The sequence below is a fragment of the Vulpes lagopus genome, chromosome 12 (assembly GCF_018345385.1).
Source record: "Vulpes lagopus strain Blue_001 chromosome 12, ASM1834538v1, whole genome shotgun sequence".
In the NCBI taxonomy this organism is placed as follows: domain Eukaryota; kingdom Metazoa; phylum Chordata; class Mammalia; order Carnivora; family Canidae; genus Vulpes; species Vulpes lagopus.
Window position 1 is genome coordinate 82,556,070 of NC_054835.1, and position 14,915 is coordinate 82,570,984.

The 14,915-nt window shown below is 37.1% G+C and overlaps 1 protein-coding gene across 6 annotated transcripts in view; it reads left to right on the plus strand.

Annotated features, from left to right (window-relative positions):
• The window catches only part of SLC4A4 (solute carrier family 4 member 4), a 343,107-nt gene that overhangs the window by 236,035 nt on the left and 92,157 nt on the right, over nucleotides 1-14,915 (plus strand). For all 6 annotated transcript variants that reach the window (XM_041724407.1, XM_041724406.1, XM_041724405.1 and 3 more), the window contains 2 exons: nucleotides 180-354; nucleotides 13,644-13,777. In XM_041724407.1, coding sequence (XP_041580341.1) covers nucleotides 180-354; nucleotides 13,644-13,777 — 309 coding nt within the window. The remainder of the gene's footprint in view (nucleotides 1-179; nucleotides 355-13,643; nucleotides 13,778-14,915) is intronic.

The window sequence follows — 14,915 nt, forward strand, 5'->3', positions numbered from 1 at the left end:
CAGATAGAAGAAAATGTATTGTTCTACAGTTTTCTGGTTTTATATCCAAAGTGGTTAAGTAGAGCTTGTTGATTCAGACACTTTGAATACAAATTCTTTGTGGCTTAATAAGTTATCTCATGGTTAATTTGATGTCAATTTGTTTTACATTGTCACATTTTTGCTTTCTCCCTACGCAGGTTCTGTGGTGGACTAATTAAGGACATAAAGAGGAAAGCACCATTTTTCGCCAGTGATTTTTATGATGCTTTAAATATTCAGGCGCTTTCAGCAATTCTCTTCATTTATCTGGCAACTGTAACTAATGCTATCACTTTTGGAGGACTGCTTGGGGATGCCACTGACAACATGCAGGTGGGTTTGGTTTGGGGGAAGACACAAATAGTACAGCCCAGATTGCCTTCCTCACCCCTATAGCTCAGCTAGAAGCAGATGGCCTTTCAGTTACTCAGCGTGATTTTCTTTCTTTTGCTGGATGCTGCATTTTACTTTGCTTCTGGCCTGCTGCTATATTTCCAGCATTTTAGTAATTACAAAAATAGCTCGATGAAATCTGGCTTGAGTCACAAGTGGGGAAAAGAAGGGAAGGAAATGAGGATATACAATTCTATTTGGGCAAAAGCGTATCAGCTGCTTTAATTTTGTGCAGGGCACCAGGTTTAGCTCTTCTACTTACTACCTTGTGTGCACGGACCATATTCTGTGAAACTTGATGAACACACTCTTTCTGGGAATGCATGATTAGCTTCATTTTACACATGAGCAAACAGTCATCAAAAAATTGAGTGATTTGCTTGAGGTTGGATTTGCATATCTATCAGTAGAACTCAGCTTTAAGGAATGTAAGTTAAGAGTTGTTTCTCCTGTTCTTGAATATGCCTGTCATTAAGCTGTAAAGACCCTGGCTTGACTTATTTTGTACAAAGCACAGTTTGTTGGTTACTCTGCAGGTGCTATTTGCCTTCCTTTTGTATCAGTAACAGCTAAAGTTTTAGTGCTAGAAAGGATATTTTGGGTGCCTTCTATCCATCAGAAAAATATAAACAAAGCTAAGAAAAAATAAGCATTGTGCTAGGTGCTGAATATAGGGTAATGAGTGAACTTGCTATTTTTTTTTAAAGGTTTATTTATTTGAGAGAGAGAATGAGTGAGCATGGGTGGGGGGAGGAGCGGAGAATTTTCAAGCAGACTCCCTGCTGAGAACGGAGCCCTGAGACCCATGAGATCATGACCTGAGCCTAAACCAAGAGTCAGACGCTTACTGACTGAGCCACCCGGGTGCACCAAAGCTGGTGTTCTTGTGAAAAGAATCAGATTCAAGCCCTTTTCAAGCCCCGTCCTTCTACTTCAGTACTTGTTACCGATTAACCTATGTGACATTCATCAGTGCTGCCAGCGAGCTTATTAAAAAAAAAAAAATACAGGTGATTCCAAAAGATTGCTTTTCTTCTACCTTTGTTTTCTCTGTGCAGTCATGTTTTAGGTTCTACCAAAACACAAAAAAAATTGAAACAGAGACTACGTATGACATCTTTGTCAACCCGAGTGAAAAGGGAGAAGTTACTTTGAACAACTGTATTTAGTCTGTTAAGAGCATTTTTTCCTTTCAGCCCTTATTGTTGCATAGCACATGAATCCAAAACGTAGAGGCTTGGAACAGGCGTTTTACACTTCCTGGGGTTTCGGAGCCTGATGGACTTGTCTAGGGTGGTTCTCTCTTTGGGCCTCTTACGTTTGTAGTGAGGTGGCAGCTGAAGTTGGAGTCCCTGCAGGCTTTTTAATTCATGTGTCTGGTCCCTGGATTGGGATGTCTGGAACATTTGGGGACTAAGGACTCTGAACATGACTTTTCCACGTGGCTAGCTTGACTTTCTCACAGCTGGGGACTGTGATGACCCCTGAGAGCGCATGCTCTATCAGAAGGGGGCACTTGCCACTCAACTTTGCTTGCTCCCGTGTGAATATGTGCTCAGTATCACTTCATTTTCTGACTTTCAAAAAGAGACCAAAACCTCAAATTCTTATGGGAAAGCTAGTGATTTTTAAATATTGGAAAGTAATTAACATTGAAAAAAGTAATATTGTGCTGGCTAGAATGCACGTATGTGTTATGTTCCCAGTGAGACACCTGCAGTGTGGGGTGTGAAACAAAGTGTGGTCCGGTGCAGAGATGAGGAGTATGGATAGGCTGTTCCTCCCTGTTCTCCTCATTCATAAAGATAGGAATGAATGCAGTCAACCTTAACAGTGATGTCAGTAGTAGTATTTTTATAAGTCTGATCTGTATCCAAATTGGCCAGTTATTCTTCATCCAGATGAGAGCCTAAGGAATACTACATCAGATCATTCAAGAAAACTAGTGGAAAAGAGAGCTGTGGGGAAGCACCCTAAGGCCAGCATGAAGAACGTGAACAACAGGAAGCCATGCTAGCAAAATACAAAAAAGCTGTGATTTTGAGAGAGGCAAGAGAAACCTTTCCCTGCCTTTCAGAATACATGGGGACTTCCTGTGCAGATGATTTTTTTAACACATAGTTTTCCATGAAGGTTCTTTTCATCGAGATGGAGAAATTGCGACACTTCCTATGTGTTAGTTTCCTGCCTTTTTAAATTGAATTGAACCCCTTTCCAACCTCGTAAGCCTTCGCTTTAAAACACCACATCTGAGATGAGGAAGAAATCTGTTCAGATCTATTGTTGGCCCTCCTATGTGAATTAATTTCCACATGTGCACATTTTGGGGAAAGTAAAGGATTCTATTGTGTAACATATGTGGTTCTCATGAGTATTTCGTCTGTGATGAATGTTATGGGAAAGGCCTTGCTGGTGGAGTATAAGCAGTTTTCTGAGTTCTACAGACTTTCAGAGAAGCAAATGCTTTCAGCGTGTCTGGATGTTAGGTTGTCCACTCAAAGGATCTTTTGCTGGATGTCACTCCTAGGAGATGACTTAATTCAAAGTATCAAATTCAGACCTATGAGGATATTTGCCAGACATGTTCTGCTTACTTTATTAATAGCTTTTGTAACCTCTGTTGATTATTTCACTGAAACTGTGAACTCAACATTTTAAAAGTCTTTGGAAATATCGAAGAGCATATTTTTCTCTCACTTCTGGTCTTTTCCTTTGAAAAAATGTATTGGCAAAATACCGCAATTTGGTACTTGTAGAAGTCACAGTAGGTGGTGGAAACATAAAAGGGATAGAAAATTAATGATTGTTAATATATATTTGTTGAACTGAATAGTCTATTATCTGTTTCTTTGGGGCAAACTAATGCTATTAGTGGATGGGTGCATAGATCTAAGTGCTGGATTTATAGCTCTAGAATGATCTAGAAATTAGTGTGCACATGCACACCCATGCACACTCAACTCAATAGTTTTAGAGTGGTTTTACATATCCCAGTATTTTAATAGGAAGCACTGGTACAATGACTGAAGGTACTACCATCACTACTTGCAATGGTAGATGACTTAAATGAATATTTCTATTGGTTGTCTATTTTAAGGACTAGAGAGTAAGGTAACTTAATATGTTGAAAAGCATCTCAGAGCATGTACTAGAACATACAGACGTTTTGATGCTCTAGCAGTAGAAATCTTAACTTGGCATTAGGATGAAATATTTTGTGGATTTGGTGTGAAGTCGCAGATCATTTCCCAGGTCCATGGCAGAAGTTGATTTATTCCTTTGCAAATATTTATTGCATGACTACTGTGTGGCAGACGCTATTTTAAGTGCCGGGGGTACAGATAAGTGACCAAGATAGATAAGAACCCCTATTCTGATGGTATTTACAGTCTAGGATGTTGATAAGGCATTCTTTTTTCTATGTCCCGAGGAGATACCAATAGTGGTATGTAGTGGGCTTATTTAGAGGGTGGTCCTCTGCATTTATTTGACTTTCTAAACACTAGATCAAGACTAAGCAGGGCATTGGCATAGCTTGAAGTGATCTTCAATTATATCACATACCTTTATGATGTGGCAGCGGGTTATTCTCAAAAGCTGTGCTTTTGAACAAGTAGCTCAAATGAGTCAAATGAGAATAGTGTCCTTGCTTTTAAAGGCAGGCAGCTCAGAGATGGTTCACGTAGGGCCTTTATTGTCAGGCTACAAATAGACATGGGTGCTGGTACAAACATGTTGTGAAAATACAGATGAGTCACTGCACTGTTGTTGTCTAAGCAGACTCTTCTGCCAGCTTCTGTGCAGGAGGTCTTGCCTGCTCTAAGACAGAAATTTACATTTACGCATTTATTTCGGAGCTAAAAAATATGTATGTAATATTAATTATAATGAATATTAATCATAATAAAATAAGTGCGTGTTTAATATTCCTGCAAACACACTTGTGTATCTGTCCCTACATCATTAGAAGCAGATCTTGGGAGCCATATTGATCATTTTCCATGGACCTAAGTTCAGAATGAAAGAATTGAAGCTATGATGGCTCCAAATACAATCAATTTATAATGGCAACATAGATGACTGCACAAGTTTCTCAATTTGGCATACACGTTTGGGCCATCAGTCCTTCTCTGAGAGGACTCCAAGGCTTTTGGCGGGGGTCTTCATGGATTCCTTAAGTGTAGACAATTAAAAATTTAGCTTGGGCCTCTGTGGTGACTGAATTGCTTTGCCAAGAGTTGACCTTAGATTTGTCCAAGTAGGATCCAGCCCTGGGTTGAGCCTATTTCCTGTTCCTGTTGTTCAACAACAAAAGACTAGAACATATGCTTTCTGAGACCCAGGAATTATGCAACATTTTTATTCTTTTTCTCAGTAGGTCCCACTGTAATAATGCTCTGGTCTCCTTGCCATGCTATGAAGTAAACAAAGGGTTTTCAGCCTCACCATCCTAGAATTATATCCTTTCCAAAACTAAACTCTGTGACCATGGATGCTAACTCACTGTACCGTATTTATATTCTTGGTTGCCAAGCAGGCTTACTGCTCTGTTCATTTAGATACTTCTGATTAAAATGTTAAACATTGATTTAACAAATATTTGTAGATAGCTTAGTCTATGGGCAAGATGCTTTGTGGCAAGTCTTTGTGTTTTTAAAAGTTGTTTTTAGCTTTATGACACAGAAAAATCTTTTCACTCAAATCAACATTGTTGATTGTGAATGACTGAACATAGTCTAGAATGAAGAAAGTCATTTTAATTTCTTTCCCTGGAGTAAATATAATCCTATTTTCATAAACCTTTTAGCAAAAGGATACAGTAAGACTTTTAGAATTCTGTGAATTTTGTGATATTTATGGAGCCTAACGGAGCACATTTTAAGGAAATTTGTCTCATAATAAGGAACATTTATAGCTGGCATCTCCAAATTTGAAGCTTTATTTTAACATACTGCTGTGCTGAGAATATTTAATCAATCTGCTGAGGTTGTAAATGTATCATTTCTTGTTCACATATGATATTCCTCCGTAAGAGAGACGCTTTTTTATGAAGTTTATCATGTTTAATTTATGACAGCAAGATTAAAGAAAATTGATAATTGCCTCATTATAGTGAAGACGACCGTTTAGTAATTTCAACTTACCTCAATGTTGCACTTTGTCACCAAAATGCATTTCTTTCTTGAAATGGAAATGTAAGGTGACATCTTAATCTGCCTGAAAGTGTCTTCCAGAAAACTGTGACAGTCTTAAAAAGTTAAGTAGAGATAGTCTATTGGAATGATATAGTTGGATTGTTTTGGTAGGCAAAGAAAAAAAAAAAAAGGGTATTTCATGTAAAAGTAAGGGGCTTGCATTGCTTTCTTGCCTCCAATGTGTATGCTGGCTATTCTTCTCCCAGGAAGGAACTTAACAAAATAATTTGCGTCACTTCATGTACAAGTTCTGAATTAAGCCTGTTTGATTAAGGTTAAGCCAAATATAACCAAATTTTTCACTTACCAGAACATATTTGTTTCTTTTTTCCCCACTGAAAGACATTTGTCAACTCTGTTTTCTTGGTGATTAAAAAAGGATAGTGATTTGGGCAGGCTGATGATCCCAAATGTTGTGACATTCTAAAACTATTTTGTGTTTGTTTTGCAACTATTTTGAGTTATCTTTATTTTTAATAAGATATAATTATGCATTGTAGAAAATTCAAACAATGCAGGAAAAACTACATAAAGGGTAAACTTGCCCTTAAACTCATCACTCAGAAATAACCATTATTAACATTTTCATGGACATCTTTCACACATTTTGCAATGCATGTGTAAATAGGTAGGTTGATGTATAAGATTTTGTATAAATGACATTATGCACTTGCTGTTTCATAACATGACTAGTATTTAATGGAAGTTTTTCCACTTCGGTATGGATCTTGAACATTATTTTTAATGACTACATCTATTTATACACATGATAATGCATGTCCTATAATTTACCTAATAAATTCTCTATTAGCACATTTTCAGTTTTCCCAAATTTTCTCATTTATAAGCAAACTGTAGTGCTTAACCATGTTTTCATTCTTTGTAATTATCTCTTTAGAGTAAAATTCCTAGCAGAATGTTTGTAGGATATGCTTATTTTATTTTTTATATTTGTTTTAAATTGCACTCACAAAGGTGATACCAGTTTATATTTCTGCCAATAATGGACAAGACTGTCCACTTGTATGCACTCTTGCAAAAACAGGATTTTGTCCCATATTCTCATTTTTGTCATTCGGTGGGTTGAGGATGATAGCTTATTCTTACTCATTTCAAATGTCTTTGATTTTTAGGGAGGGTGAGTATTCTTCCACATTTTTATTGACTATATGTCTTTGTATTTGTGTCCTTGGCATATTTTCCCTTTAGGTATTTGTTCTTTTTTCTGATTGGCTCATAAGAACTCTTTGAGTAATAAGGATATTTTCCCCTTTCTTGTCAGAAATATCATGAATCTCTTTGTCCTAGATCTATCTTGTGTCTTTCCACCTTATTCATGATTTCTTTTACCATACAGGTTTTAATTTTTGTGTATTCAGAATCTTCAATCTTTTATAGTCTTTTTATTTTCATTATATATTTAGAGAGATTTCCCCACTCCAAGATCAGAAAAATATTTACCCACCTATCTTAGTACTTCTATGTTTTCATTTAATTTTTTTATCCATCTGGAATTGATTTTTGTGTAAGGTCATACTGGCATTTGATGTTTGGGCACTTCAAATGATCTAGGTATGTATTAATAGCTCTTCAAACAAAAAAAATATCGTAAAGCCTCCCATTTTGCCTATCCATCCTATCAGACATGGAATTGTGGCTCTTTGCTGAAGGCTTTAGCTCATACTTTTCTTCAAGCAAGGAGCTACTTCATCTTTCAGTCTTCTCTCTTTCTTCAGTTCTTGCTGGGCAGCGTAAACAGAAATCCTGTTCATGATGACAAAGCACTTTTAGGCAGAGTAGATGGCAATAAGGATTTGGGAGCTGTAATCTGTCAGGACAGAAATCACTGATTTATTGGCTGTAGCTATACAGGTGAAATAAAAAAATGAGGGTTGGATATCCAATCTTCTTCCCCAGTGTAGATGAATGTCTATGTAAGTGGACCTTAACAAATGCTAGCAAGTAGTTCTTATTTTGAAAGAGGAAAGGAGTTTTTCTAATGGGTGCATCTCAAATTTGAGCCATATGAGAATCACCTGGCAAACTTTTAAGAAACTACTGACTCCAGGTCTAATCTTCAGAGATCTTGAGTTAATTGTTCAAGATAAAGGTAAAGAATCATTATTTTTTCTTTAAAAAAAAAAAAAACAGAAATAAAAGCTTCCTAGTAATTGTCATATGGCCCAAATTTGATTTAGAGAGTTGCATCATTTCTTCACTTATTTTTAATCATGTGGCTTGGGTCACGTGGCTTGGCTTTATGCTGGGGACCTGACATCAAAACATCAGATAATTCAGGTCTGACTACCTATTTCTATTGACCATGTTTAAATGGCATTAGGCTGCATCATTTTTCTTGGCTAAATTTCAGATGCAAAAGACTCAGCTTGAGAAATTTAATTTTATTATTCAACATTCTACACAGTCCATATAAATTACCACAAGCATGGGCTGAAATTTCTTTTTATGGTTAGAAACAGTTTATTTTTTTTTTTAAATTTTATTTATTTATGATAGGCACACAGTGAGAAGCAGAGACATAGGCAGAGGGAGAAGCAGGCTCCATGCACCGGGAGCCCGACGTGGGATTCGATCCCGGGTCTCCAGGATCGCGCCCCGGGCCAAAGGCAGGCGCCAAACCGCTGCGCCACCCAGGGATCCCTAGAAACAGTTTAGTTTCTTTTAAAAAGCTTGAAATTTTACAATTAAGTCTGTGAATACTTTACTGCCACCAAAATATTTTATTTTCCAAGTTTTACTTGGTTGAAAATTGTCAAAGATAGAAAATTTTTGTTTTCTTGGGCAGTTGTGCCACTTTTCTCCTGTTTTTGCCATCCAAACTCCCTAGATGGTTGTGATTATTATTCTAAATAATGGATTTCTTAATAAAAAGGACATAAAACAAGAAGCATCATTCTTTAGTGTCATATGAAGATGCTAAATTGCAGTAAAGTCAAAGTTGACAGCATAAATTTTTAATTTTTAATGTTTCATCATCTTTTCAATGTGCTTGTTTTACATTAGTGATGACAGGGATGATGGCCTGGCAGCCCTTGTCACAGGTAGCTCAAAGACCTAAAATGCTGGTGTTACCAATTATGGTTGATTTTTTTAAAAAAAAAGATTTTATTTATTTATTCATGAGAGACAGAGAGAGAGAGAGAGAGAGAGAGAGAGAGAGAGAGAGAGAGAGGCAGAGACACAGGCAGAGGGAAAGGCAGGCTCCATGCAGGGAGCCTGATGCAGGACTCGATCCTGGGACTCCAGGATCATGCCTTGAGCCAAAGGGAGGTGCTAAACCACTGAGCCACCCAGGGATCCCCTGTTTTGTTTTATTAAAAGAATTTTGTTCCTATAGTTTGACTTCTTTTATGCTTTATTTTTCTATTATGGGACTTGTGCTGATTTTCTTGGCTGTTTTGTAAAACAGGGTTTAACTTCATATCCTAGTGGAAGCAGAGTGATGTTCATAAATTGTTTTGGATATGGGTTTTGACTTCACGGCAGTAAAATAAAACAAACTCTTGTGTTTTGTTATAGTTGATTCCATGTGTTTAGTAACACAAGGAATGAAAAGAAGCAGTTTTCAATGGCTCTAGTGTTGTCCTCCAGGCTTCTGTTGATTTGGTATTTGCTCTGGGGAATATTGAAGATCTAAAGAGTGTTTTTTCCCACATTTCCTCTGAGGACTAATCTTTTTTTCTTTTCACGTCACTCCTTTCAATGTTGTCTCTCCATCTTTTCCTTCTTTTGATGAAAAGAAATAATAGAGGCAGACTGGAAAAAAGGGGATGAGAAGCAGCGAGGGAAAGCAAACCTACTTTTTATTGTATCTCTATTTTTAGCTTTTTATATATTATCATCTTTCTTAGTCCAAATAATTTTCCTGTGAAATAGCAATTTATTCGACAGAAGAGACAATTAGAGTGTGGAGAAGTTGGTGACTGGCGGACCTGAGATTTAACTCAGATATCCCTGACTCCAAGACATGCTGTTTGTGCTGAGCCACCTGGGAGAGTTGTTGGAAATCATCTGAGTTCAACTTCCTATCTTATACATAAACAAATACATTATGTATACGTTACTATTCATAAAACACGTGTTCTATATCGGAGACTACGCCAAACATTTTACATGTATTATCTGATATGTGTACCGTTTAAGACATAGATGAACTTGCTTAAAGTCATTGACTGAGTGAAAGGTATAGTCTAGAGTCACTTTGAGATTTGGTTAAACTACATCAACTCCACTTCTCTCCATGAAGAAACTAAAATTGGCAAGCTTTAAGTGACCTTCCCAAGATCACCAGCACTTTGGTGACAGAACAAAGTCTAGACTCTAGATTTCTAACTGCTGGTTCTTTGCTCATTCTTGTCTTCAGGGGTTGATGATACTTGATCAGGAATGGAAGGACATGAAAGCCTAACCAAACAGCACTGGAGCACTTTGTCCCACCAGATTCTGTCACACGTATTCTCATGAACTAAATGAGAAATAAGAGAGGCAGGAGAAATCAGGGTTAGAAGTGTCTTTATGAGTTACAGCTATTAAAAATACACACACACACATATTATTTTCCTTTTTTTATATTCGTGAATCCTGAATATAATAAATCAGAAAAGGGGTTTCTTATAAATTTGCCTTATAAATTGCTTCAAATTCTAGTTAGTTCAACTGAAGTTATTCATTGCGTGAGATTATTTTTAAAGTTTCTTATTATCAAGAGTAACATATCAAAATGTGGTGAAAATAGTTCTTTTTCTCAGAAATGCTGCAAGTATCTCTACGTTTAAGCAAGTTTCCAGTGCAGTGTATGTAATAAATCACCTGTCTCTGTTTCAAAATTGTCAGCAACAAAATGGAAACCGCAGCACTAACCAAAAGATCAAGTACTGAAATAAAAATAATCTCTCTTTTAAGAGTCACATGGTTTCCATAAATCACAGCCATTTTCTGGAAGAAATTCGTTGTTATCTTTACTGAGTGAGCAATAATGGCTGTTGACCTTTGATTAAATGGAAGCGAGGGTATGATTTGGGTATTTCTTCTTCAGTTCCTCTGGTGTTTCCTACATGCCTACAGAGCACATGCAGGGCTAGTGCAAAGCTTGTTGAGAGAAAGAAAAATAGGAGGGCCCCCAGAGACCCTGTGCTTGCCCTCAGAGAGATTAATAGCAATGTCAAATCAAGTAGAGGATTCTTTTTTTTTTTTAATTTTTTTTTCAAGTAGAGGATTCTTAATCTCGTATTTCTGACTTCCTTCATGTTCTCTCTTTCGCTCAGGCTGTGTTGTATTTTGATCACGCAGTAGTAATAAGAAATAGGCACTTTTCCATGCTTGATAGAGGATGATACAGTAACTTTGCCTGTCAGATATATCCAGAGTATGGCTTGTCCTGCCACATGGAGCACTCCACTCCTACTCTTTCATGTTACACACACACGAAAGTAAGTTATAGAGAGAAAGATCTAAATGAAAAGACATTTAAAAAAAAAAAACCAAGGTCAATGCACAGAAGGTGAAAAACTGCATGTCCAAGAATATTCCAGCTGAAAGCATACCTTTTATCCTTGCTATGGGTGAGGCAGTAGTTGGATCGGTACCATACTCCATACACTTGTTCCACATTGAATGTGGATTTGTCCATATCATTTAACTCTCCTGGATCTCAAATACCTTCACATGTAAGAGATCGAAACTATTTGTTGAACACAGGGGAGTCTCTTCTTTGCATAAATGCAACCTGGTTCTGCTAGCCTTGCTGGTTATTCTTCATTCTGTCCCTCTAAAGAAGAATGAGGTGGATACTCTGATTATGTCTGGAATGACTATAAAATAATGAAGTGACATTCTTCAGTCATGTAGTAGGACTCACATCTATGGAAACCACGTCCCTTCCTGCCAGCCTTTCAACCTAGACTTCTTACATGGGAATAGTTCTGGACTGTTTCAGAATATGGATACTCACTATGTGAGGAGCCAGTCTTATTTGTCAACCCTTGTGATTTTTTGCCCTTTCTCCACCCAACCCCATTATTACATAGTGCTGCTCTAAAGAATTTTTAACTGTTTTCTGAATTGAACTCTACCGTTCAAAGAGGAGGATGTGCTATTGCCGATGTCATTGTAAGGAGCCATTGCTGGCTCTGAAGCAGTGTGAAAAACATTTTGAGTAATCATCATAATAAGGGTCTCTTAGGATGGCTTTTTAAATGACTATAGCACTTAGTGTATTTAAGTTCTGAAAGTTGATTTTTCTCATTTTGATATGTAAACTTTTATTACTTAAAAAAGCATTTTTAAAATTTGAGTATAGTTGACATAGAATGTTACATTTGTTTTTGGTGTAGAAGGAACATAGTGATTCAACTGCTCTACATGTTATATTGTGCTCACCATAAGTGTAGCTACCATCCCTCAAAATGTGATGCTTTTACAATATCATTGAATGTATCTATGTTACGCCTTTTATTCCTGTGACTTATTCATTCTATAACTGTAACTTGATTTAAAAGCAATTCCTTCATGATCATTTCATTATATTATGTGATAAGTGAATGGAAGTTGCCGGAGAACTGTTGGGGCAGTGGAAAGAGGTGGATGTCGGGTGACAGGTAGATAGGTTAAATGTTTGGTGGGGGCTGGGGATGACTGAGCTGTGTTTCAGGTTACCCAGAAATCCATTCTGCTCCAAACAGAGGGTGGTTTAGATTAAGAGATGGCTTGTTTTATGTAAACATAAATCATACTTTGATGCACATACTTTAACTTATTGCACATACTTTAACTTATTATTCAGTTGAAGAGGGAGATCTTTTTGGTACCATTTTATTTTAATATACACATATAGAGATCACATAGTTTTGCTCTCATGTAAATTAATCTACCATTAAATATATATATATATATATATATATATATATATATTTGTGTCTTTTAAAGCTATAGAATATTTACTCACTTGAAAAAATTTTATATTACAAGATTTATGGTCTAGATGTATACACTTATGTATAAATAAAAGGACTCTGTCATCTTTTTATATTTAAAAAATCATCCCTTGATAGAATACTATTTCAAGCTTAGAAAGGGATCCTCTTACTTTGTGCTTTTCTTTTTTTTTTTTTTTTTTTTTTTTTTTTTTTACTTTGTGCTTTTCTAACTAAAGTTCGAGCTGATGGAAAATAGAGGAAATGGGCTAGTTTGCTATCGTCTGAGATGTTGGTCCCAAATGACATCATTAAGAAAGTAAGGATAATCTTATAAATCAGTGATGCTTGATGGTTCATGTTTCCTTGTTCTTGTTAGGCTAAAGGAAAATAATGGGTTGAGTTTCCAGAGATACAACTATGGGGAGATGTGGCCACAAAGATTTAGTTACTCATGTTCCTACATATGTATTTCCTCTAAAATAAATTAAAGCTCTTCTATAAGTTTACATTGGACAAAGAGTATGTAATTAGAATTTTTTTTTTTTTGGAGTTGGTGTCTTAGAGATTGCAGGATAAAGGGCAACTAACTTTTTTGTCCCGCTTTGCTCCCCTCTCAAATTTTTCCTTTAGAAAAATAGCTTTTGTGTATAAAATGTAACTACTTATACATACCTATTATGTGCAAGTGAAGTCAGGCTGAAACAAACACCATGAAGAGAAAAACATCACCAAAAGTACGGAATCACTTCTACCCACTTGGTGGTATTACACAGTATGATTTAACATGCAGAAGCTTCGATTAATATTTTTAGGATGGATCAGAGTCACCTTTTGCCTTCTGTAGTCAACCACCAGTCATTATAGTTACAGGAGTTCTTTGGAGCAGGTCAGCCCTTGGAGTAGGGAGGGATGACTAAATCTTACAGTGAAATAAATGGTAATATTTATACTGGTAAGAATCTTAATTCCTCATGTCTATTTGCTATGTTTGCTATGGCCCTCATAATAGCATATTCATGTGCTTAATTTCCCTAGTGACATCACACATGGGAAGAAAAAAGACGTGTTTCTCTTAACAGCTTTATTTTCTTTCTATTAGGGTGTGTTGGAGAGCTTCCTGGGCACAGCTGTTTCTGGAGCCATCTTTTGCCTGTTTGCCGGTCAACCCCTCACTATTTTGAGCAGCACAGGACCTGTTCTAGTTTTTGAGAGGCTTCTATTTAATTTCAGCAAGTATGTATATACATATCTAATTATAAATTAGGATGGTTTGATCGTAGAACATTCATAGTCTAGACTGAGTGTAGAATAATAATTAGATCAGTCAGCATATGGGAATTTTAAGATGTAGGTTGAAAGGCCCTTTGGGATTACGTATTCCAACACTCATTTTACGTTTGATTCAGCTGAGGCCCATATGGCATAGTACGTGCTTCTCTCATCATCATTCTCTGCCCCTGTAGTCTTGCTTTGTGCCTCAGGGGCTGCCCCATGTGGATTGCAACACCTAAACTCCTTTGCCTGCTGGCTTCTTGGGTTTAGTAGTGCATCAGTAGGACAGGAAGGGAGAGAGGTAGGGGTGTGTGTCTACCTTTTGGCACCTCACTGGCCCTGCTTTAACACAGCAGTCTGACAATAGCTTGTTCCCTGACTGTAGCCCCTGTAAGGTGGCTCCTCTGTTCTGGTTCTAGCCTCTCCAGGCTCTGATGACTCTATTTCTTCCTTGGTCTTTTTAAGCCAGGAGGTAAAAATGGCTTCCTGATTTTGCTAGTTCCTGAGTACCTTGCCATTCTCTGTTACTGACACCTTTGTAAATAGCCCATTTATTAAGTTCTCTTCACAATTTCCATTTGAGAATGCCTTCTATTTCCTGCCATGATCCTGATGATACATTAGAAAAATGAAATGTCTCGTTCAAGGTCACATGGCTCATTAATGAGAGACTAGTGGCTCCAGTGATCCACTGCTCCTAATCCTGTTTTCAGTGTTGTTGTTGTTTTTTTTAAGATTTTATTTATTTATTCATGAGAGACACGGAGAGAGAGAGAGAGGCAGAGACACAGGCAGAGGGAGAAGCAGGCTCCATGCAGGAAGCCTCACGTGGGACTCGATCCCAGATCTCCAAGATCAGGCCCTGGATGGAAGGTGATGCTAAACTGCTGAGCCACCTGGGCTGCCCTGATTTCAGTGTTCTTAACTAAAGATACATCTTAAGAGTCAACTGAGTAATAACATTTGTTGAGTGCTGATCACGTACCAAGATACCAAGTATTATCCTACGTATATTGCATGGATTCCCTCATTTGAGTCTTGTAGCAATACTGTGAGGTGTAGGGACCATACCCTGTTTTATAGATGAGAAAACAGGCAG